At 46.8% G+C, this 26,321-nt stretch overlaps 1 protein-coding gene across 8 annotated transcripts in view; it reads right to left on the reverse strand.

The window, feature by feature from the left end:
* Positions 1 to 26,321, reverse strand: part of GARNL3 (GTPase activating Rap/RanGAP domain like 3) — a 232,634-nt gene that overhangs the window by 89,183 nt on the left and 117,130 nt on the right. For all 8 annotated transcript variants that reach the window (XR_013634773.1, XM_078849155.1, XM_073314497.2 and 5 more), the window contains 5 exons: positions 20,457 to 20,520; positions 20,180 to 20,206; positions 19,713 to 19,788; positions 15,261 to 15,359; positions 13,077 to 13,180 (listed from right to left, as the gene is read on the reverse strand). Coding sequence is in view for 7 of the 8 variants with exons in the window: in XM_078849155.1 (XP_078705281.1) it covers positions 13,077 to 13,180; positions 15,261 to 15,359; positions 19,713 to 19,788; positions 20,180 to 20,206; positions 20,457 to 20,520 (370 nt within the window). In the remaining variant the exon portion in view is untranslated. The remainder of the gene's footprint in view (positions 1 to 13,076; positions 13,181 to 15,260; positions 15,360 to 19,712; positions 19,789 to 20,179; positions 20,207 to 20,456; positions 20,521 to 26,321) is intronic.

Below are 26,321 nucleotides of genomic sequence, written 5' to 3' on the forward strand. Positions count from 1 at the left end.
CACTTCCAGGTGGAGGGACCACTTGTGTTGCAAGGAAAAGTCCCTGCTCAAGCGATCCGCTCTCTCGTTCCAGGCGCCCGGTAGGTGGAAGGCCTTCAGATGTATGTCGTGGTCTATACAGAAGTCCCACAGCCTGAGGGCTTCGTGACAGAGGATCAGGCCCACCCTGCCTGTTGTTATAGAACATCAAGGCCGTGTTGTCCGTGAGGACCCTGACTACCTTGCCCTTCAGGTGCAAGCGAAAGGCCATTCACTCCAGCTGCACCGCCCTGAGTTCCTTGATGTTTATATGTAGGGTCAGGTCTTGGGCTGACCCCAGGCCTTGGTTCTGAAAGTTCCCCATATGAGCCCCCCAACCCAGGTCCAACGCATCGGACACCAGCTCCAATGATGGGGCCCTGTCCCTGAACGGGACCCCTTGGAGCATGTTATTTGAGGTGGACCACCACCGTAGGGAGGTGATCACAGAGACCGGCACAGAGCTGGAGGGGCCTCATCCTGAGTCTGGCGTGATGGACCACGTACGTGCACGCCGACATGTGACCCAAGAGCTGCAGGCAAACCCTGGTTGTTGTCAATGGGAACTTTAAAACCGAGTTGATGAGACCTTTCAGAGTTTCGAATTTGTCTGGCGGGAGAGAGGCTGTGGAAGACGCTGCATCCAGGAGCGCCCCGATAAACTCTATGCGTTGGACCGGGACTAACATGGATTTGGTGCTGTTTATCAACAGGCCCAAGGTGGTACACGTGGACAGTAGGAGCGCCACATGATCCCTCACCTGCGACCAGCCAATCGTCCAGATAGGGAAAAATCTGGACCCCCGCCCCCGCTGTCTGAGGTAGGCAGCTACCACCGTCATGCATTTCATAAACAGCCTGGGGGCAGTGGATAGACCAAACTGGAGGACCGTGAACTGGTGGTGATTCTGTCCAACCACGAAATGGAGGAAGCGCCTGTGCCCCTCGAATATATGGATGTGGAAGTACGCGTCCTGCAGATCGAGGGCAGCATACCAGTCCCCGGAATCCAAGGAGGGGATGATGGAGGCCAGGGAAACCATACGGAACTTGAGTTTCACCATGTACTGATTCAGACCTTGCAGGTCCAGGATGGGTCTGAGCCCCCCTTTGGCCTTCAGGATAAGGAAGTATTGGGAGTAACACCCCTTGCTCATGAACTCCTCGGGCACCGCCTCTACTGCTCCTAGTTCTAGGAGCCACCCCACCTCCTGCTCTAGCAGAGCCTCGTGCGAGGGGTCCCCCAATAGGGATGGGGGAGGGGGGTTGTTGGGCGAGGAGGAAGTAAACTGGAGGGTGTAACCCCGGGAGATGGTGTTGAGGACCCATCGGTCCGAGGTTAGCCGCAACCATTCCAGGAGGAAAGCACACAACCAGTTGGAGAAGGGGAGCTTTATTGAGGGTGGATCCCTGATGAGGACTGGCGGGGTCCCCCCGAGCTGCCCATCAAAAGCACCTTTTCCCCGCCTGCTTGCCCTTAGAGCAACCAGGCTGGGGGGCCGGCCAGCCGAGACTGCCTCTGAGGGCATCTCTTATAGTCTCACTGTTTCTTGTGGGCAGCCTCATACTCAGGGAGGACGGCCTGGGCGGGAAACTGCTGCAGCTTGAACTTAGGTCTTGCCAGAGCCGGTACATATAGGCCCAGAGTCTGGAGGGTTGTGCGGGAGTGTGTCATGCCGTGCAACCTTGTATCTGTCTCCTCTGCAAACAGGGCTTTCCCGTCAATCAGGAGATCCTGCATAGAGGACTGCGCCTCGCTGGAAAGCCCAGAGAGCAGGAGCCATGACGCCAGTCTCATGGACACTGCGGAGGCCATGGATCGTGCGACTGTATCCGCAGCATCCGAGGCTGCCTGCAGGGACGCCCTAGTGGCCGCTGCCCCCTCCTTTGCAAGCGCCTTGAACTCCTTTCTATCGTGCTCCTGGAGGGAGTCCTCAAACTTGGGCAGGGAGCCCCACAGATTGAATTCGTACCGGCGCAGGAGAGCCTGATGATTTGCCACTCACAACTGGAAGCCCGAAGACTAATAAATTTTCCTTCCGAAAGAGTCTAGTCTCTGAGAGTCTTTATTCTTGGGGGTCGGCGCTGGTTGACCCTGCCGTTCCCTGTGGTTGACCTACTCAACCACCAGGGAGTTGGGCGCCGGGTGGGTATACAAGTACTCTTGGTGGGTACAAAGTACTTGCGTTCCACTTTCTTAGAGATAGGGGCCAATGAGGCCGGTGTCTGCCACAGGGCATTTGAAATTTTAGCCACCCCTTCATGGAGAGGCAAGGCCACCCTACCCAGTTCCTACGAGGACAGCACATTAAAGAGGGAGTCTGAGGGTTCCTCCATCTCCTCTGCCTGGAGGTGGAGGCTTGCTGCCACCCTCTTTAAGAGTTCTTGATGGACCCTGAAGTCCTCCTGAGGGACAGAGGGGGGCAGGGCCACAATCGCCTCCTCCAGGCAAGATGAGAAGGCCGGTGTGGTGCTCTGGGTATCGGCTGGCACCGGAGGGTCCACTACCTGGTCAGACTCTGGGAACGGTGCCGAGAATGCACATCCCACTGACTCCTTCCTTGGGGGTCTGGAGAGGGAGGCCGATGGTGCTTCAGAAGCTCCGGCCACCGAGCGAGCCCCCACCGGGGCTGTGCCAGAGGCCACGGTGCCCACTGGTACCATTGGGCCGGCCACAAAGCTCAGTACCATTGCACCTGCTGCGGCACCAGTGGGGCCGGCTGTTCGGCTTGGCTGGCCTAGCCCATCGAAGGACGGCTACGAATGGAGGCTGGGCTGGCATAAGATCTGCTGCTACCTCTGGACCGGGAGGAGCGGCAGTGCCAAGATTGCTGTCGGCCACGGGACCATGATCTTCACGTGGAGGACTGGTACCGACAGTAGCAGCTGCTCCGTGAACGGCCTCAACGAGCGGACCTGCAATGGAGAGATGCTGGCGATCGACACCTGGGGCTTCGATGTCTTGGCGGAGACTTGGAGCGGGAGTCCGAGCGGGAATGGCATTGACGACCATGCCGGGAATGGCTGCGGTACCCCCTCCGAGACGAGGAACGTTGACGGCACCTGCCCCGGTCCCGTCAATAATTGCTCCTTGAGGATGAGTGGTGCAGAGAGTCCCGGCCAGATGGAACCCAGCCAGACAGTCTGGTCAGCGTTGAGGGCGATCCACCTGGGCTCTGCCCCGAGCGGTCACTGGGCGGTGAACAGCGTTGAGAACGTTCCCTCGACCGAGACCAAGCCGGAGGCGACTGCAGAGATCCCAGCGGCGGCTTGCCTCTGGAGCATGGGGCCGACATCGGCGGTGCTCCTGGCCGCCTGGAGGGCTTCAGGCATGGAAGGCATCCAGAGAGGCCTGTTCTGAAGGGGCCGGGCTACTCCGCTCAACATGAGTCAGAGGCCTGGGGCCCGGTGGGGAGCGAGGACTGACCAACATGGGTCTAGCCTCTGTCCCAGATTTCCCTTGGTGCCGCTGTGAAGAGGGAGTCTTCCTGGCCCTCTTGGCGTGCCCAGAGAATGGGCAGTGGTGCCGACTGGTCGATGGCACCAGAGGGTTACCGCATACCGACGCCGCAGTGCCAGGTACTGGTTCGGAGCAGCATGCCGGAGTCGGGGTCAGTGCCGACCCCATCAGGATGGCCCGAAGCCTAATGTCCCTTTCTCTTTTGGTCCAAAGCTTAAACGACTTGTAAATCTTGCACCTTTTGCTGATATGGGTTTCTCCCAAACAGCGCAAACAGTCTGCAATGTGGGTCACTTCTTGGCATAGAACGCTAACAAGAGCCACACGACTTAAACGCCCACGGCGCGGGTCATGCCCCAGCCCGGGCTCGCTGACTGACTAAACAGCTAACTAACTACAGGTACTGACGCTGAATGAACAAACAGTACTGGGGATCGAGCTACAGCAAAGCTGGAGCAGAGTAGTTCCGACACACCTTCACTGGAGGCAAGAAGGAACGGGGGGGGGGGGGGAGCCGAGGGGGGGGGAGAGCACGCAGCTCCCGTTATACCACGCCAGGCAGATGCCACTCCAGGAGTCACTCCCACCCTCTACGGGCACTGTTAGGGAAAAACGTCCGGCACCAGTGCATGTGGTGAGCACGCATATCTATTGTGGAATAGACATGAGCAATCACTCACAGAAGAAACAAGACTTGCAGATGCTGGTTCTGTCCAAGAAGCCAATTATACCTTCTTTTGGCAAGGTAAAAGCAGCGAAGAAAATCGTCTGCACAGTGTCAGTTTTGCCTTGAGAAACAAGTGGGTAAAGCTCCTAGAAACACCCATTTGGAAGTCAGAGCATATCATCTCACTTAAACTTCAGACGACCAATCAGCTCTATGAACATCATTACTGCCCATGCACCAACACTCAAATCTAGCCCTGAGGAGAAGGATACATTTTACAACTATTTGCATCAAGTCATCAAAAGAATACCATCAAGTGAGCAACTTTTCCTCCTAGCTGACTTTAATGCAAGAATCGGTGCAGACAACAACTCATGGCCAGATTGCCTACAACATTTTGGCGTTGGCAAGATGAATGAGAACGGCCAATAACTTCTTGAATTCTGCGCCCAAAACCAAATGTGCATTAACAATTCATATTTTACAGGAAAAGATCACCACTAAGTGTTTATCGATGTTGATAAATGCAAAGTAATGCACATTGGAAAACATAATCCCAACTATAATATAAAATGATGAGGTCTAATTTAGCTGTTACCACTCAAGAAAGAGATCTTGGAGTCATTGTGAATAGTTCTCTGAAAACATCCACTCAATGTGCAGTGGCAGTCAAAAAACCGAACACGCTGTTGGGAATCATTAAGAATGGGATAGATAATAAGACAAAAAATACCATATTGCCTCTATATAAATCCATGGTACGCCCACATCTTGAATACTGCGGGCAGATGTGGTCACCCCATCTCAAAAAAGATATATTGGAATCAGAAAAGATTCTGAAAAGGGCAACAAAAATGATTAGCGGTATGGGATGGCTGTGTATATGGAGAGATTAATCAGACTGGGACTTGTCAGCTTGAAAAAGAGAGGACTAACTGGGGGGGAGGAGGGAGATATGACAGAGGTCTAAAAAATCATGACTGGTGTGAAGAAAGTAAATAAGGAAGTGTTATTTACTCCTCCTCATAACACAAGAGCTAGGGGGCCACTGAATGAAATTAATAGGCAGCAGGTTTAAAACAAACAAAAGGAAGTATTTTTTCACACAACGCAGAGTCAACCTGTGGAACTCCTTGCCAGATGATGTTGTGAAGACCAAGACTATAACAGGGTTCAAAAAAGAAGTAGATAAATTTATGGAGGATAGGTCTGTCAATGGCTATTAGCCAGGATAGACAGGGTGGTGTCCCTAGTCTCTGTTTGCCAGAAGCTGGGAATGGGCGACAGGGGAGGGATCACTTGATGGATTACCTGTTTTGTTCATTCCCTCTGGGGCACCTGGCATTGGCCACTGTCGGAAGACAGGATACTGGGCTAGATAGACCTTTGGTCTGACCCAGTATGGCTGTTCTTAAAGTGTCATGGCAACATCCACGATCAGGGCACTGGCACCAATTAGACCTTGTTATCATCAGGAGGAAAGACCTACCCTTAGTGCACAACACTCGCACGTACAACAGAACTGATTGTGACACTGACCACTCCTTGATTATTACCAAAGTGAAGATTACAGCCAAGAAACTACATAGAGCAAAACCTAGAAGCAAGCCCAAAATCAATGCTATTAACACCAAAAGCCAGAGGAAATGCCAGGAGTTTGTGCAGGCTTTTGAACTTAATATGCATGGGAAGTTATTACCAGAGAAGGCAGAGGAATTTTGGGAAGATTTAAGAACAACAATCCATGAAACAGCTTTAGCTACACTTGGGGGAAGAGACCATCAAAACAGGACTGATTTGAAGAAAATGAAGCAGATCTATTATCTCTCATCAATATTAAGAACACAGTCTATCTGGAACACAACAAGAAGCCAACAGAGAGCACCAAAATGAGACTTTGACATGCAAAAACTGAGATACAGCGAGCAAGCAGACGCTGTGCAAATCATTACTGGATCAAGCTCTGTGAAGAGATACAGACAGCCTCAGACACAGGAAACCTCAAAATCATGTATGATGACCTGAAGAAAGCTCTAGGTCCCACTGTCACAAGGTTGCCCCTCTCAAATTGCACAGCAGTGACATCATTACATATAAAAAAGCAAGCAGTTGTTTCTTTCTTGTGCGTATAGCTCTGAATAGTGTTCAACCCAATGGGACATCACCAGCAAATCACTGGACTAAATACCAACTCTAAAGGTCATGTGAGAGCTAGATGTGGAGCCCACTGTAGAAGAGCTAAGCAAGGCCATTGATTTGCTATCAAGTGGCAAGGCTCCTGGACAAGATGGCATCCTAGCACAAATCCTCAAGTGCGGGACAGACAGCCTATTACCATATCTTCATCAGCTGCTACTTGAATGCCATAAAAGAGGGTGAGGTACCACAAGAGATGCGTGACGCAATCATCACCACTTTGTATAAAAATAAAGGCAAAAAGGGTGAAAGCAACAACTACAGTGGTATCTCGCTACTAAGCGTAGCAGGAAAAGCTTTTGCAAAAGTCATCTTAATGAGCTTACAACAGCTGAAGAAACGTGTCTACCCTGAATCACAGTGTGGATTCAGGGCTGGAAGATCAACTATAGACATGATATTTTCTCTGCGTCAACTCCAAGAAAAGTGCAGAGAGGAAAACCAACCATTGTACATCGCCTTTGTGGACCTAACACTGTCAGCAGAGCAGGTCTATTTGCTATACTACAAAAGATAGGATATCCACCAACCCTGTTAAGTCTTATATGTTCATTCCACAACAACATGAGAGCAACTGTCCAGTTTGATGAGTCCACTTCAGAGAACTTTGAGATGAAAAGCTGAGTGAAGCAAGGATGTGTTCTTGCCCCTACACTCTTTGGAATCTTCTTCTCAGTACTCTTGAACTGTGTGTTTAAGGACATGAAAGATGGAGTGTATCTCCCATAAGATCAGATGGGAAACTCTTCAACCAGCCCCTGACTTAAGTCAAAGACCAAAGTAAAAAAAAGTGCTAATCAGGGAACTTCTATTCCATGATGATGCTTCCCTCATAGCCCACAATGAAGATCATAGAATCATAGAATATCAGGGTTGGAAGGGACCCCAGAAGGTCAACTAGTCCAACCCCCTGCTCAAAGCAGGACCAATTCCCAGTTAAATCATCCCAGCCAGCTTTGTCAAGCCTGACCTTAAAAACCTCTAAGGAAGGAGATTCTACCACCTCCCTAGGTAACGCATTCCAGTGTTTCACCACCCTCTTAGTGAAAAAGTTTTTCCTAATATCCAATCTAAACCTCCCCCACTGCAACTTGAGACCATTACTCCTCGTTCTGTCATCTGCTACCATTGAGAACAGTCTAGAGCCATCCTCTTTGGAACCCCCTTTCAGGTAGTTGAAAGCAGCTATCAAATCCCCCCTCATTCTTCTCTTCTGCAGGCTAAACAATCCCAGCTCCCTCAGCCTCTCCTCATAACTCATGTGTTCCAGTCCCCTAATCATTTTTGTTGCCCTTCGCTGGACTCTCTCCAATTTATCCACATCCTTCTTGTAGTGTGGGGCCCAAAACTGGACACAGTACTCCAGATGAGGCCTCACCAATGTCGAATAGAGGGGAACGATCACGTCCCTCGATCTGCTCGCTATGCCCCTACTTATACATCCCAAAATGCCATTGGCCTTCTTGGCAACAAGGGCACACTGCTGACTCATATCCAGCTTCTCGTCCACTGTCACCCCTAGGTCCTTTTCCGCAGAACTGCTGCCTAGCCATTCGGTCCCTAGTCTGTAGCTGTGCATTGGGTTCTTCCATCCTAAGTGCAGGACCCTGCACTTATCCTTATTGAACCTCATCAGATTCCTTTTGGCCCAATCTTCCGATTGGTCTAGGTCCTTCTGTATCCTATCCCTCCCCTCCAGCGTATCTACCACTCCTCCCAGTTTAGTATCATCCGCAAATTTGCTGAGAGTGCAATCCACACCATCCTCCAGATCATTTATGAAGATATTGAATAAAACCGGCCCCAGGACCGACCCTTGGGGCACTCCACTTGATACCGGCTGCCAACTAGACATGGAGCCATTGATCACTACCCGTTGAGCCCGACAATTTAGCCAGCTTTCTACCCACCTTATAGTGCATTCATCCAGCCCATACTTCCTTAACTTGCTGACAAGAATACTATGGGAGACCGTGTCAAAAGCTTTCCTAAAGTCAAGAAACAATACATCCACTGCTTTCCCTTCATCCACAGAACCAGTAATCTCATCATAAAAGGCGATTAGATTAGTCAGGCATGACCTTCCCTTGGTGAATCCATGCTGGCTGTTCCTGATCACTTTCCTCTCATGCAAGTGCTTCAGGATTGATTCTTTGAGGACCTGCTCCATGATTTTTCCAGGGACTGAGGTGAGGCTGACTGGCCTGTAGTTCCCAGGATCTTCCTTCTTCCCTTTTTTAAAGATTGGCACTACATTAGCCTTTTTCCAGTCATCCGGGACCGGGAAGATCTATTACAAGAACTCATGGACTGCCTTTCAAGTACCCGTCAGGCATTTGCTCTCACCATCAGCATCAAAAATACGGTTGTATTAGGACAGGGCGTTCCACAAGATCCTTCAATTACCTTAAATGCAAATCAGCTAGAAGTAATCCAAAAGTTCAGCTATTTAGGTTCTACAGTGACCACCAACCTCTACCTGGATGAAGAACTAATTGTTTGCATTGTAAAGGCTGTCACCACCTTTAGCAGACTAACTAAAAGAGCATGGAACAACTCAAAGCTTATCATCAAAACCAAAATGCTACCGTACCAAGCTTGCGTCCTCAACACTCATGTATGGTGGGGAAACACGGACAACTTATGCTCATCAGGAGAAAAGGGTGAACAGTTTCCACCTACGTTGTTTACCCTGCATACTCAACAACAAATGGCAAGATAAAGTCACCAACGCAGAGGTTCTTCAAAGGGCAAATTTACCAACTGTGACAGCCCTGCTCAAGCAAAGACGACTGCGCTGACTGGGCCATCTGAGTAGGTTGGAAGGACATGCTATATGGGGAGCTATCAGAGGGAACAAGAACAACAGGACATCCCAAGCTTCGCAATAAAGACGCATGCAAGCGAGATATGAAGGAATTTGGAATTGATCCTGACAAATGGGAAATGTTGGCAAGTTATCGTAACAAGTGGCACCATCATCTCCATCAGGGTATCAAAGTCCATGACAAGAGCTGGCTCCTACAGTTTGAGGAGAAAAGAGCCCAGAGGAAGCAAGCAGCTCCCAACCAAGATACTTACATTTGCAATAACTGCCAAAGATCATGCAAATCTCGGATTGGCCTATTCAGTCACATGAGACATTGCAAACCATGTACTTCATAGCCTGCAATTCCCACCATCTTTCGCAGATGAAAAGATGCCAACACCCATTAGGCAGGGGGTTTGAGAATTATCATTTTGTGTGAAGATACGAAAAGTACTACAGTTAGAGCTCAGTGAATAATGGATTTTTCAGTTCTCTGGCAATTCCAAAAAATACAAAAATTGTTTAGGTCAAACAAAACATTTAATTTCAACAAAACCATTTAAAACATTTGATAGTTTTTGTTTTTTTAATTGGAAAGTTTGAAAAGTAATTTTGAACCAAAAAATTTAAAATGTTTCATTTTGAAAATATCAAAACAAAATATTTTGTTTATTTGGGACAAGGTGTTATTGAAACAATTTGGCAAATTTGTCATGAATTCATTAAAAGTTTTGGTGTCACCAAAGCTCCACTTTTTGCCAAAAAAGTTTCAGTCAAAACATTTCACCTAGTTCTAGCTAAAACCTTATTACTAAAGAGTGGGTATTGGAAGCAATTATAAAGTATGTGGAGTTGGCCAGGTTTTAGGCATCAGAAATGGTGTTTTGAAGACTGTGAGAAATATTTGTATTAATGTTAGAATATTGTGTGTACTTCTGATAGTCACTCAGTTGCTTAATGACAGCTAAGAATTAAGTCAACTTTATCGGATCTGTTTTTGGTCTACAGAAACCAAAGTTAATGGCTTTATATAGCTCTCCAGCAATACCGGGGTCAAGACCTTTTTTTTGTTACGTCTCTAAGTGAGGCATAACTGTCCTCTACTTTAGGACAGGGACAGGGTCCTTTAGACAGGAAACCTTAAACAAAGAACTTGAGAACTGTTAAGAAGAGCAGCCCTGATGCACAGCAAGGGAACGTCAGGGTCTGCAGAAAAGCAGAAGGAAACAGTCCCCAGAACCAGAAAGGTACCTGGGATAAGCTAGACCTACCTGTCTTTTGAAGAAATATTAAGCTTTAGGTAAGACAATACGTTCGCTGTCCTTTTGTTGTTTTATCACTTTTCTCTCTGATTGCTATGTAACCATGGATATAAAACTTTGTTTGGAAGAAGCTGTTCAGAGTCAGTATGTTTACCTACTGATCACAGCATTTCAAAGGCAAATTCATTAAAATTGCTGAGGAAACATGATTGAGAAACAAGGGTACAGCAACATGGAGAGCCAGTCTAAGAGTCAGGTAAATAGAAAGATTCCACTTTGAGAGAAGTGCAGGTGCTGGGCCTCTCACTTGAAACGGGGTGCCCAAACATAGACTGAGTGAGGAGTCAAAGGAACTGCTAATCCTGGACTGTGAGAGGTGTCAACGTTATTTGAGGCAATTATACCAGTGTTTCCTGTAAATTAAGTTTCCTCTCTCTCTTGAAATTTCTGATTGTACATAAAAGCAGCATCACCATCACAAATATTCTGGTAAGAGTCTGCCTAAGCACAACTAAGAAATGAATTCAAAAACAGCCAGCACTGACTGAATACTGCAGCTAATAATTCTAGCAAGTAACAAAAGTCTTTGAAGGATGGAGCTACCATACCCATTGGCTGTTTTCCTTTCTTTAGTGTCTTTTGTGGTGGTAACAGTTAGGTAAGAGAGATCATTAGAAGTATTAAGTGCCTTAGAAAACTTTACCACCACTAATCAATTAAACTTTACAGGACTCTTCTGCGACAAGTAAGGAATAAAATATTATCTTCATTTTACAGATAGGAAAATTGAGGCACAGAGAGATTAAGGTGTTCTGATGCCACAAATTGGCGTGGCAACTTCTTATCCAGTAAGAGGACAACTAGGGTAATTCATGAATGAAGAGAGAGATAGAGATTTGCCCAAGGTCAAATAACAAACTGGTGGCAAACCTGAGCACAGAAACCAGATATGCTGATTTTTAGTCCTTTCATCGAATTACTAGATCATGCTTGTGACGTTGCACTCCATGTGCTTTATGGAAATATTCCTATGAGCGTGAATATGATGTAACTAGAATAAGCTTTATGCAAAAGGTCTCTTCTAAGGTATCATAACAAAGGTTATAAACTACTAAATATATTTCTCCTTTTTGGATGCATGTATCATTCTTGTATCTGAAGCTAGAAATATGAAGTATAACTCTGAGGTCCTACTGTAATTAAGCAAAGTGTGGGCCATTAATGGTGGTTTAGAATCTTGATGGCTCACATTGACTAGGACAATTGGTTGTAAAGGTTATTTACCTGCAAGCCATCCTGTGTACGTGTGGACCAGCCCATGGGGAATGGAGAGTAGGGGTCTTACAGTGACATGTGACCATGTCACCTCATAATGAAATCCATCTTAAATCTGGTACTCTTCCATTTAGAAGGAGGGGTGGGGACCCAAAGAGACGAAAGATTCCTACCTTGTGCCAAAGCTATAAAAGGGGGTGGAGCAGGACAAAGGGGGCTGCCAGTCATGAGAAAACCCCTGGTTACCAACTGAGATGTCTGCTGGAACTAACGAGGACTGTATCAGGGGAAAGGAGGTAGTCTGTAAAAGAAGCTTATTGGAACATCTCTGAGAGTGAGATATTATCTGTAATCAGTTTCTTAATGTATTAGGCTTAGACTTGCGTGTTTTTGCTTTATTTTGTTTGGTGACTTACTTTATTCTGTCTGTTATTACTTGAAATCACTTAAATCCTACTTTTTATACTTAATAAAATCACTTTTGTTTATTAACAAACTCATACTTCATATTTCTAGCTTCAGATACAAGAATGATACATGCATACAAATAGGAGGAATATATATTAATACCTGGGGGAGCAAACAGCTGTGCATCTCTCTCTATCAGGGTTATAGAGGACGGACGATTTATGAATTTACCCTGTATAAGCTTTATACAAAGTAAAATCAATTTATTTGGGGTTTGGATCCCATTGCGAACTGGGTGTCTGGGTGCTGGAGATAACTGAAAACAGCTCAGCAGGTTACCTAAGTCTGCAGCTTTGAGGGCGTGCACCAGACCTTGCGTCTGTGTTGCAGCAGGCTAGTGTGTCTGGCTCAACAAGACAGGGTTCTGGAAGTCCCAAGCTGGCAGGATAAACAGGCTCAGAGGTAATTTCAACACATTAGGTGACAGTCCCAAGGGGGTCTCTGTGACCAAATTATCATTTAATGACAGACGTTGAGATTCAAAAAATTAAAGCTTTTTGACCATTACAACATAAATTTATCAACATCATATGTCAAAATACAAAGTAAACGTCCAGTAATCAAAGTCTAATAAGCTCTCAAACAGTATTTTTCTTACCTTGCTTATCTATAAATTTTGATCATCAATGGAAATATTTTTTCAGTTTGTCTGTGTGTGTGTACAGTGAAATCGATGTATATCATTTTTATCAATAAAAATATAATCCTTCCAAGACTAACTATGAGATAGGTAATGCGATGAAGTGTATTGACAATAAAGATATAAAATTTTATATATCGGGCACAATTTTGAATGCCATAAGCATTGAGAGATTTTTTAGTCTTACATTTCAAAAAACAAGTTTCACTGACAAACTAAAAAACCTTTTCTTTTAAACATGCGGTGGTTTACTAAGAAAAATCACTATGAAAACCACATACTTGCTGCTTGTTCTCTTTAGAATATGGTAGCATGGTTGAAACATGGAACATAATCTCATGCCCTTGATACACTGTGTAGATGGAATATATTCCTGTTGTATCATCTGCAAAGGAAGAAAACCACTCTCAGTAGGATTATGCAATATTGCATTTCTAAGGAGAAAAGGAAACTTCATTTCCTGCCACAGAACAGTCTCAGGGCACCTTCATTTCAGATCCATACTTCTTACTTGCCTTTAAACAGGACAAAGTTAATTATAAAATCTTGACATCCTGCATAATTTAAATTATATATAAAGGTGTGTCAAGGTTCCTCCCCCACTCTGAACTCTAGGGTACAGATGTGGGGACCTGCATGAAAACCTCCTAAGCTTACTTTCACCAGCTTAGGTTAAAACTTCCCCAAGGTACAAATTAATTTTATCCTTTGTCCCTGGATCTCCACTGCCACCACCAAACTCTAACTGGGTTTACTGGGAAACGTAGTTTGGACATGTCTTTCCCCCCCAAATCCTCCCAACCCTTGCACCCCACTTCCTGGGAAAGGTTTGGTAAAAATCCTCACCAATTTGCATAGGTGACCACAGACCCAAACCCTTGGATCTGAGAACAATGAAAAAGCATTCAGTTTTCTTACAAGAAGACTTTTAATAAAAGTAAAGAAATCCCCTCTGTAAAATCAGGATGGTAGATACCTTACAGGGTAATTAGATTCAAAACATAGAGAATCCTTCTAGGCAAAACCTTAAGTTACAAAAAAGACACACAAACAGGAATAGTCATTCTATTCAGCACAGTTCCTTTCTCAGCCATTTAAAGAAATCATAATCTAACACATACCTAGCTAGATTACTTACTAAAAGTTCTAAGACTCCATTCCTGTTCTATCCCCGGCAAAAGCAGCATACAGACAAACACAGACCCTTTGTTTCTCTCCCTCCTCCCAGCTTTTGAAAGTATCTTGTCTCCTCATTGGTCATTTTGGTCAGGTGCCAGCGAGGTTACCTTTAGCTTCTTAACCCTTTACAGGTGAAAGGATTTTTCCTCTGGCCAGGAGGGATTTTAAAGGGGTTTACCCTTCCCTTTATATTTATGACAAGGTGGACTACCCAAGCTAGTGATGCAGTCACATTAATGTTTCTGCCAGTGGACCTACCCTGAAAGGAGATATGTATCCAGCAACTCAGTTAAAATGCATCGTGAACATAAACAAATGCAGCCACCAACACATATCAGTAGAATCTCCATTCAAGAAATCCGTAATTCAGTAAAATATACTCCTGTGTTTGGGGCTGACAGCCAGTGCATATCTACATTCTCAATCATGGCCTTTGACTGAATAATGAACTCCTCCTACAGAGTCCCACTGAAGACACGTATCCAGTTTAGTTTTATTTTAGTACACCATGAATTCGAAGGGGTCCTATCCTGCAGAGATTTGTGCCTGACAAGACTAATTTTTGTCTCTAAGAGAAAAAGGAGCTGAATGTGACTTCTTTACAGTATGTGAAGTTGTTATGCTATTTAACCACCTGTAGCTAACACCATGACACAGAATATGTGGCCAGTTCATGACAGGAAAGATGCAGTCTAAGAAAACAGACAATGTGAATTTGTGAGGAATAAATAAGGTTGAGGCTGCATCATGGAAATCCTCCAAATTCTAGGCTCTGTCAGGGGGCAGAGTGGGATGGTAGGGAAGTATGCTATGCCAAAGCTGTGGGGGGAAGTGCCTGATATGTTATTTCCTATTATAGTCAGTGGGGATGCCTCTCCATGCTGATATCCCCATCCCAAGCTCTGTTGTGAGGAAGGGAGTGTCTCACATTGCTTAGCTATAACCAACCCAGGATGACAGAGGAATAGTATTAGAAAGTTTTGAAAGGAGTATGACATGACAGACATAGCCTGAGTGGTGGAAACTGTATCAGGTTGTGTCAGTGGTGGGGAGATAAAGATTTACCAATATTATTAAGAACATTATTATTATTTGATTAAAAATGGCAAAATGTATCTAATAATATGTTTAGGAAATAGTATCTGAGTAGGTCGCTTCTCAGACTGGACTATTACTGTCTGTTACGTAAACAGTATATGAGTGTTCTTATATTCTGTACATATGCATGCACACTAACAGCACATCCACAATAGACCTGTCACCAGTTATTTCAGCTGAAATCTTACTTTTGGTGTCCAGACCTCCTCTGTAGCCTGTCCAGCCCTTCAGTGTAACTGTGTCACCCAAAAGATTCAATAATCTTTGAAAGCTGCCACTTCCAGTTTCTACAAGTGGAGAAAAGCAGTGTTAGGTATGAAACAGTTCATCAGTATGGCAGATGCAACTGCGTATGAACCACAATACAGAACACAGGGCCTACTCCCCAGCTTATATTCAGGCAAGCACTGCTTCTTCATGTGTGTGTCCCGTTTCTATACTAATTCTCTAAATATCTGCATGGGTATATTAGAAATTTAATACATGAAACAGGAATGTGTGAGCTGACCCATTGGCTCAACAGTAGAGGAACACGCTACCATGTGGGAAACTAGAATTTCACAATTGAGGTCAATTCTCCTCATATCACCCAAGCCTGGGAGCTCTGTGAAAGCAGCACTGTCAGCCTTGAGGAACATGTAGAAAAAGGGATCACCATGTGTTTACTAAACAGTGACTCCCTCTTGCTAATTCTGATGGCACAGGGACAGTCATCATGATGCAAGGCCTCAAGAAAATAAAATGGGAAATAAGTGGTCCTTTGGGATCCTGAGCCCCACTTCCTCCAATCTCTTAAAAGAATTATGGATATTTTTATTTCAAATTTGGCTTGCGAACTTGAGAGTACAAATATATTAGACAATATCTGAAAACAGCACCAACACACCAGAAGCTGGCCAAAGCTTTAATCATACAAAACTCAATTTTTTTTCAAGTGTAACTTTAAAGTATACAAAGCCCACATTAAGAAAAAAGTCAAAACCCAAAAGTCTGGGTTTTCTGATTATTGTTAGCCAGATGAAAATGAAAATTCTCACAAACACAACTATTCAAAGAAATTATATTTAATGTGTGAGAAATCAAAAGTATTCTTTTGGGTATACAACAATCTCAAACTCTGGGAAAAACAACAACCAACAACGGATCCAGCCCCTTTCCAGCTGCCCAAAAGGTAGTTTTCAAATATCTTTAGAATTATTGTAAAGAAAACCAGAGTTCTTGGAGATGTCCCTGCATATTCCTATTTATGGGATATTGCACCACTGTGGTGCCTTGCACTAGAACCCTTTGAACCTACCCTTCTAGCAGTGTAACTGCGGCACTCCTGCACCACTGCCCCTCTCCTCAGCATACCCAACATACTGAAGATGAGGCTATAAATGGGGTAGAGCACCCTCCCAATTGCTTCCTCCACAAAGCCAGAGACATCATGACCAGGATTCTGACAGAGAGGGGAAGAAGGGGAAGAAGCGTGAATATGCAGAGCCATTTCAAAGAACTCCAGTTAAAGGTAAATAACCTTCATTTCTTCTTTCAGTGGGTCTGCATATTCCCACGTATGGGACAAATTGATAAAGGGCACTGAGACTAACATGGAGGTAGGAACATAGTCTTAATTGAATACAGACTGAAGCCCTCTTGCCAACCCCAGTATCCACTCTAGAAGCCAAATTCAGAGCATAATGCTCGGTGATGGTGTGTACCAAAGTCCAGGTTGTAGCTTTGTAGATCTCAGCATCTGGCACCTGCCTAAAACAAGCAAAAGAAGCAGCCAGAGCTCTAATGTAACGTGGTCAGATTGAATACACTGTTTAATACACCAGGATATATTCTGAGAAGAAACCATATGCCCCATATTATTCTTGACATACATAAAAAACAGTCTAGATACTTTTACAAAAACTCTTAGTTCTGTCCAAATAATATGCAAGAGCCCTTTGGGCATCCAGTTGGTGGAAGACAGATTCCCCTTTATCAGAATGTCGTTTAGGGGAAAAAATACCCACTACCATAGGCAAGAACCAAGGATCAGGTTTAAGAATTACCTTGTCTCTATTAAAGGAAGTAAAAAGGTGAATCAGCCATGACCCCAGTCAACTCACTCACTCCCCTGGCTGATGTAATGGCAATAATGAAGACAGTTTTGTTCATTTTATTATTTGCCTTTCACTCTGCCAAAGGCTCAAATGGAGGTTTTATCTACATGGTCAAAACCAAATTATGGTCCCCCAAAGGGGCAGGATCTCTCACAGGAGCATACAAGTTTGATAAACCTTCCATGAACTTCTTACTGGAAACATGAACAGTGATCTACCATCAACCAACGTATGATCCGTGGAGATGGCTGCCAAATGAACTTTTAACAATGAATTAGACAACACTTGATTTTTTAAGTACATTAAGTATTCCAGAACACAAGGGATAGAAGACTGTAGGGGAACCAGACCTCCCATGCATCCATGCCTGAAATCTGGACCACGTCAGATAGTGGTAGTTTCTAGTGGACTGTTTTCTAAAACTAACTAGTATGTCCTGCATGGATGAAGAACATAACTGCTCAAGAATAGAGAGTCAAATCCCAGTCACTCAAGCCATCAGGTACAAGGATTGCAGGTGCAGATGAAAGATCCTCCTCCTGGGACAGATCTGAGGACAGAGGAAGATGCATGAATGAGATGAGATAAGCAAACCACTGCTGACATTGCCACGCCAGGGCAATGAGTATCACCCATGCCCTGTCCTGAAGTATCTTCCTTATTGCCTTCTGTATCAAGGGAAAGGCAAACATCAGACCCTTCCCCGCAGTGCAGAAGGAAAGCATCCAATAGGGATTCACTGTCCCGGCCCATTCTGGAACAGAAACAGTGGCATTTCCTGTTGAGTCTCGTCATGAACAAGTCCACAACTGGCTGACCCCACCTCAAAAATACAGTCTGAACTCGCTTATCCTTTAAGAACCACTCGTGCATCTGAGAGCCATCTCTGCTCAGGTGATCTGCAACTACATTGTTCTCACCTGCCAGATGTAGTACCACAGGATGAATGTCATGGCAGATACACCAATCCCATAACTTTGTCACCTCCACACACAAGAGGGTGGAATAAGCTCTCCCATTTTTCGATATAATACATCACCAATGTATTGTCTGTTATTACGTGCACAACCTTCCCTTGCAGAATACAGACGAATGATTTGAGAGTCAAATCCCAGTTCCAGTATGCTGAAGTGCAATGCTCTTTCCTTGGATGACCAGAGCCCTCAAACTGTCAAGTAATTCAGGTGTGCCCTGTTTGACCACCAGTCTGGACATACTATAAGGTGGTGAGGCATGATAATCAATAATTGAAAGCTGGCCCAACTTGGGCTGGGGACCCAGGACATCCAGTGCTGAATGGGTCTCATTCTCAGCTGTGCAGAGTCCACAGGTAGTAATTGCCATAAAACCCATGAGAAACCTTGCCCCTCTGTATAGGACAACTTCAAATCTTTAATATACTCTGTCTCATTCTTAGAAACCTGTAGTGTGGCAGAAAAACTCTCCCTTCTACAGAGTTTAATATGGCCCCTTTAAAGGGAATCCTTTGAGTATGACAGAAAGAATCCTAGGTCTGAGAGAAGTTTGGTCTTGGTGGCTATATGGCTCATCAGGTCTTCATGCACAGTTGCCTTTAGCAGCTAATCATCCAAGAAGGGGTAAATGAAAATACCCTGATTCCTTAAATAAGTCACTACTGCAGAAAGACATTTTGTAAGTACTCTGGGTGCCAAATGGGAGCACCTTGTACTGGAAATAGTGACCAGCAATCACAAATCAGAGATACTTTAGACAGTGGCGTAGCCAGGTGGAAAAAACAGGGGGAGCAGAGATTAAAAAAAGGCACCACCCCCTGGTACTCACCCGGCGGTGCTCGGATCTTCAGCAGCACTTTGGCATTGGGTCCTTCACTCGCTCCGGTCTTCGGCACTGAAGGACAGCCCCCCTGGCCACCACAATGCCGCCGAAGACTGGAGCGAGTGAAGGACCCAATGCCAAAGTGCTGCTGAAGATCCGAGCACCACCAGGTGAGTAAAAATTTTAAAGGCACCTAGTAAGTAAATGGGCGCCGTGGCTGCTGTCCTGCTTCCCCCCAGCTACGCTACTGACTTTAGATGATTTTGACGGATTGCTATATGAAAATGCTAAACTAACTCTTAGAAGAGAAGACTCTGCCTCTGAGGACATCAGAGGGGTTCACATCCACCCAGGCATGCGGTTAGGCAGACTGGAGATGGGAGGGCACTTCGCCCCCTTTGTAGCCTCACACTCAATTTGTGGGGTATGTTGAGGAAAGAGGTGGGGCTGCAGGAGCCCCATAGCTACACTGCTAGAAAAAAAAGGTTCTACCAAAAGGTGGCACAATATTTCATAAGTGGGAATATACAGAGCTACTCAAAGTGCATTTGCAGTATCACACCAGTGTCGGAAAAACAACTGGGAGAAGCATACAGAAAAGATCCACCATTAGCATAGCACTAATAGCCATCTCTCTTCTCCACAGCCAATATACAGAGTCAATATGCAGTCCTGTTGTTTTTACGTTCGGGCAGCCAAATGTGTTCAATTACCAAATGAAAAGGTGAAAAGAACGTGCTGACTCACCATTGCTGAACATTTCATCATCTGTAAGTTGACCATCTTTAGCATAAAGAACGCCAAACTTAAAATTTACGCAGCCCTGAGGAAAAAAACAGAGCTATAGGGTGTTAATCAGGAAAGGTCAGCAAGTGTACTTTTCTTATCATTTTTCCACTAAGGATTTGTATACAAGTCCTACTTATGAAAATATATGGCCCTTATCCTTGTGTTACACAAATATCACATTTATATTTTTCTCCACTAATTTATCTTTGAGTCATATGATGAAATTCTATTTATGTACTTAAATGTATTCACAATGGAACTTACAATCTTCAGCTTTGCATGCTCCACAGTGCCTCACATTACAGTTCTTGTTACAAGAAATGACCACTACAAGAAATTACATATAAAGGGGAACTTATTCTAAATGCAAAGCTAATATTCGCTGAAGGGGTTTTGTGAGTTCAAAGTGATCAGTTTACACTTACTTCTTGCTCTTCAAGAACCAGTAAATCCTGTTTAAAAAAAAAAAGCATGGTTAGCACTCTGACAAAGACCTGGCCATCTTATTTCCACTCCTTTAAAAATCAAAGTTGTTTTCCTTTTCAAGTGACACTTCAAGCCACAATGTTTTTTGGCAATGTCACAGAACTGTAATCTGCACCATCATGTCCTGCCACTGCAACTGAGCAACAACAAGTACAATTATTTCTATAAATAGTGTATTCTAAAACACAAGAGGGAAGAAAACTGTCTCTTTCTTACCTTTTGTATCTCAGGGTGAGGAATTTCCCTAGGGCTTTTTTCAAATTTGTCAAGACTCATGGCACTGAAATGCAATTAAAAATAATATATTTTGTAAGAGAGAAAGAATATTTTTCAATATTAGCCATTTAGTGTTACACACCTGCACATAAAGAATTAACCAAATAGCCATTTTATCATACATGTTTGCATTCTCATGATCTCTTTGCCATGTGACACTGACTACTACATGGGAATTTTACAGAAAGAAATGAGTAAGATATTGCATTGCCATCAAGTTAAACCTTATTTTGTTTGCATATAAAGCTCTGAGCTAAGGACTATCATAGTTATCCTTTTAATATTACACAAGAGAGAATTTTGTTTTGTAAACTTTTCCTCCACTTCCTAAAAAGTAACATAAGGGAAGTGAAAATCAAAACAAACAGGTGTATTATTAAGCTTAACACAAAACTACAACCTAAATATGCACAAGCAACACAGGAAAATAGAAAAATAGTCAACTGTATACATAAGAAACAGGATAAAACCTTTGTATATGCAGAAAAATACAAAATATGACTTATTAAACAGAAAAGAGATAGTTACTTTTTCCATAAGTGGTGTTCTTCGAGATGTGTTGCTCATGTCTATTCCACAATAGGTGTGCGTGCTCGCCATGTGCACCAGTGCCGGAAGTTTTTCCACTAGCAGTACCTGTAGGAGGGAGCGCCCCCATGACCTCTGTAGGGGCGCCTGCCTGACGCAGTGTAAGGGGAGCTGCGTGCTCCCCCCACCCTCAGTTCCTTCTTGCCAGACAACTCCGACAGAGGGGAAGGAGGGTGGGATGTGGAATAGACATGAGCAACATATCTCGAAGAACACCAGTTACGGAAAAGGTAACTGTCTTTTCTTCTTCGAGTGATTGCTCATGTGTATAGCACAATAGGTGATTCCAAGCTATATCTGTTGGAGGTGGGTAGGAGTTCACAAGTTCCTAGGACGGAGTACCACCCTGCCGAACCCAGCATCATCCCTGGCCTGGGAGACGATCACATAGTGTGAGGTGAATGTGTGAACCAAAGACTACGTGGCAGCCCTACAAATGTCCTGGATGGGGACATGGGCCACGAAGGCAGCCGACGAGGCCTGCGCCCGAGTCAAGTGTGCCCTCACAATGGGCGGCGCGGAAACCCCCATCAGCTCATAACAGGAACAGATGCACAAAGTGATCCGCTTAGAAAGCGACTGAGTGGAAAGCGGCTGATCTTTTGCACGCTCAGTCAAGACAACGAACAGTTGTGAAGACTTTCTGAACGGCTTGGTCCACTCGAGATAGAAAGCCAGAGCTCGCCTCACGTCGAGTGTGTGGAGACTAAGTTCCTCACTAGTCACGTGAGGTCTGGGGCAGAGGACTGGCAGAAAAACATCCTGACCCATGTGGGTAGGCAGAGACCACCTTCAGGAGGCACGCGTGGTGTGGGCGGAGCTGGACCTTGTCCTTATGAAAATCTGTATACGGTGGTTCGGAGGTTAGGGCCCTGAGCTCTAAGACCTGCCTGGCTGACGTGATAGGTACCAGGAAGGCCACTTCCACGAGAGGTGAGACCAGGAACACGTGACCAGTAGTTCAAACGGGTTCCCTGTGAGACGAGCCAACACCAGGTTTAGGTCTCACTGTGGAACCAGGGGCTTGGAATATGGGTAGAGACGGTCCAAACCTTAAGGAACTGGCAGGTCATAGGATGGGAAAACACCGTGTACCCTTGCACCAGGGGATGAAAGGCCGATATGGCCACCTAGTGTACCCTGACTGACGAGGGCGCCAGACCCTGGGCCCTCAGGTGGAGGAGGTAATCAAGGATAACAAAAATGGAGGGCAACAAAAATTATTAGGGGACTGGAACACATGACTTATGAGGAGAGGCTGAGGGAACTGGGATTGTTTAGTCTGCAGAAGAGAAGAATGAGGGGGGATTTAATAGCTGCTTTCAACTACCTGAAAGGGGGTTCCAAAGAGGATGGATCTAGACTGTTCTCAGTGGTAGCAGATGAAAGAACAAGGAGTAATGGTCTCAAGTTGCAGTGGGGGAGGTTTAGGTTGGATATTAGGAAATACTTTTTCACTAGGAAGGTGGTGAAACACTGGAATGCGTTACCTAGGGAAGTGGTGGAATCTCCCTCCTTGGAAGTTTTTAAGGTCAGGCTTGACAAAGCCCTGGCTGGGATGATTTAGTTGGGGATTGGTCCTGCTTTGAGCAGGGGGTTGGACTAGATGACCTCCTGAGGTCCCTTCCTACCCTAATATTCTATGATTCTATGATAAGCTGGATCGGGGCAGCCGTCGGGGAAATATCCTGGCCTGCCGCCCACCTCAAAAACCGAGACCACTTCCCCACATAGGAGCGGCGAGTGGAGGGCCATCTACTTTCGAGGAGGACTTGCTGAACCTGTTCCGAGCATGTCCTTTCCTTGCCACATAACCACTGAGCAGCCACGCTGTGAGGTGAAGCGTTGCTAGGTTGGGATGGAGGAGGCGGCCCTGGCCCTGAGAGAGCAGGTCCGGTTGGAGCGGCAACTGCCATGAGAGGGTCCCCTACCAGTGCTGCCTGGGCCACACTGGGGCAACGAGGAGGACCCTGGCTTTGTCTGCCTTTATTTTCTCCAGGGCCCTGCTGATCAGAGGGAATGGGGGAAAGGCGTAGAGGAGCTGGCCTGACCAAGACACAGTAAAGGCATCGGAGATAGCGCCCCTCCCTAGGCCCCCCCCCGGAGCAGAACCGGGGACATCGTTGGTTCTGCCGGGTGGCAAATAGGTCCACCTGGGACTTACCCCACCTTCGGAAGAGCTGGTGAGCCACTTCCGGGTGTAGAGACCACTCGTGCAGAGAGAAAAAATTCCTGCTCAAGCCATCCGCCCTCACATTCCCGGCGCCCAGCAGGTGGAAGGCTTTTAGGTAGATGTCATGGGCTATACAGAAGTCCCACAGCCTGAGGGCTTCATGGCAGAAGGAAGAGGATCGGGCCCCACCTTGCCTGTTGATATAGAACATCGAGGCCGTGTTGTCCGTGAGGACCCTGACCTACCTTGCCTTCCAGGTGCGAGCGGAAGGCCATACACGCCAGTCGCACCGCCCTGAACTCCTTGACATTTATATGAAGGGGTAGGTCTTGTAGAGATCACAGGCTTTGGGTCTGAAAGTTCCCCACATGGGCCCCCCAACCCAGGTCCGATGCGTCGGACACCAGCTCCAACGACGGGGCCCTGTCCCTGAACAGGACCTCTTGGAGCCTGTTGTTTGGGGCGGACCACCACCATAGGGAGGTGATCATAGAGTTTGACACAGTGAGGACTTTGTCCATTCTGTCCGTGGCCTGGGAGAACTGCAAGGCCAGCCAGAGCTGAACGGGCCTCATTCTGAATCTGGTGTGATGGACCACATATGTGTACGCAGACATGTGACCCAGAAGTTGCAGGCAAGCCCTGGCTGTCATCCCCGGGAACCTTGTGACCAAGTTGATGAGCCCTTTCAGGGTCTCAAACCTGTCTGGTGGGCAAGAGGCCCTGGCCAACATTGTGTTCAGTAGTGCCCCAATAAACTCTATGCATTGGACCAGGACTAACGTGGACTTGGCATTGTTTATCAACAGGCCCAGGGTAGTACATGTGGACAGGAGGAGCATCACATGATCCCTCACCTGTGACCAGGAGGTGCTTTTGACTAGCCGGTCGTCCAGATATGGGAATATTTGGACCCCCTGGTGTCTGAGATAGGCCGCTACCACCCCCATACACTTTGTAAAGACCCTGGGGACAGTGGATGGACCAAACGGTAGGACCGTGAATTGGTAGTGACTGTCCCACCATGAAACGGAGGAAGCGTCTGTGCCTCTCGAATATGTGGATGTGGAAGTGTGTGTCCTGTAGATCGAGGGCACCGTACCAGTCCCCGGGATCCAGGGAGAGGATGATGGAGGCCAGGGAAACCATGCGGAACTTGAGTTTCACGATGTAGTGGTTCAGGCCTCACAGGTCCATGATGGGCCTAAGCCCCCCTTTAGCCTTTGGGATAAGGAAATACCGGGGGTAATACCCCTTGCCCAGGAACTCCTTGGGCACTCTCTCTATAGCTGCTAGGTCCAGGAGCCGCCCCACCTCCTGCTCGAGCACAGCCTTGTGAGAAGGGTCCCCCACGAGGGACGGGGGCGGAGGGCGGTTGGGCGGGGAGGAGGTAAACTGAAGGGTGTAACCCCAGGAGATGGTGTTGAGGACCCATCGGTCCGAGGTTAGCCGCGACCATTCCGGAAGGAAAGCACACAACCAGTTGGAGAAGGGGAGCTTTATTGAGGGCGGATCCCTGATGAGGACTGGTGGGGTCCCCCCGAGCTGCCCATCAAATGCACCTTTTCCCTGCCTGCTTGCCCTTAGAAGACCCAGGCTGAGGGGCAGGCTGGGATTGCCTTTGCGGGCGCTTTCTGTAGTCCCACTGCTTTTTGTGGGTGGCCTCGTACTTCTGGAGGGTGGCCTGGACGGGAGCCTGTTGCAGCTTGAACTTGGGTTTTGTGGGAGGAGGGACATAGAGGGCCAAGGTCTGGAGGGTCGTACGGGAGTCTTTCATGCCATGCAGCCTTGTGTCTGTTTCCTCAGCAAACAGAGCCTTCACGTCGAAAGGGAGATCCTGCATTGACGACTGTGCTTCACTGGAGAGTCCAGAGAGTAGAAACCATGACGCCCATCTTATGGACACCGCTGAGGCCATGGACCGTGCGGCTGTGTCTGCTCTATCCAAAGCAGCCTGCAGGGATGCTCTTGCAACTGCCTCCCCTTCCTCCATGAGCGCCTTAAAGTCCTTCTTATCGCGCTCCTGGAGGGAGTCCTCAAACTTGGAGAGGGATTCCCGGAGGTTAAACTCGTAGCGAACCAGAAGAGCCTGATGGTTTGCTACTCGTAGCTGAAAGCTTGACGACGAATAAATTTTTCTCCCGAAAGCATCCAGCCTCTGAGAGTCTTTGTTCTTGGGGGTCGTGGCTGGTTGCCCCTGCTGCTCCCTGTGGTTGACTGACTCGACCACCAAGGAGTTGGGCACCAGGTGGGTATACAGATACTCATGTCCCTTCATGGGTACAAAGTACTTGCGCTCCGCCTTTTTAGAGATGAGAGCCAATGAGGCTGGTGTTTGTCACAGGGCATTTGAAATTCTTGCCACCCCTTCATGGAGCTGCAAGGCCACCCTGCCTGGTGCTGAAGGGGACAGCACATTGAACAGGGAGTCTGAGGGCTCTTCCATCTCCTCAGCTTGGAGGTGGAGGCTCGTTGCCACCCCTTTTAGGAGGTCTTGGTGGGCCCGGTAGTCCTCCTGCAGGACAGAGGGGGGCGAGGCCACAATCAGCTCCTCCGGACGGGGTGACACCAGTGCAGTGCTTTGGATGTCGTCTGGCACCCGAGGATCCACCACCTGGTCGGACTCTGGGCACGGTACCAAGGACACAGGCCCCACCGACCTTTTTTCTGGTGGTCTAAAGATGGATGCCGATGGTGATTCCGAGGCCCCAGCCAGCGAGTGAGCCCCCACCAGGGGCTGCGCCGCAGGCCGCGCCGGAGGCCATGGTGCCCACTGGTACCACTGGGCCGGTCACAACGCTTGGTGCCATTGCGCTTGCTGAGGCACCAGCACGGCTGGCTGTTCGGGCTGGCTAGCTTGGCCTGTAGATGGGTGGCTGTGAGGTGAGGCCGAGCTGGCGTATGATCCGCTGCTGCCTCTGGACCGGGAATATTGGCGGTGCCAGGATCTACGTCGGCCAAGGGACTGCGATCTCGACGTGGAGGAGCAGCACCCACAGTAGAAGCTGCTCCGCGAGCGGCCTCGACGGGTGGACCCACGTCAG

This window comes from Lepidochelys kempii, chromosome 16, assembly GCF_965140285.1.
Source record: "Lepidochelys kempii isolate rLepKem1 chromosome 16, rLepKem1.hap1, whole genome shotgun sequence".
NCBI classification, from domain to species: Eukaryota; Metazoa; Chordata; order Testudines; family Cheloniidae; genus Lepidochelys; species Lepidochelys kempii.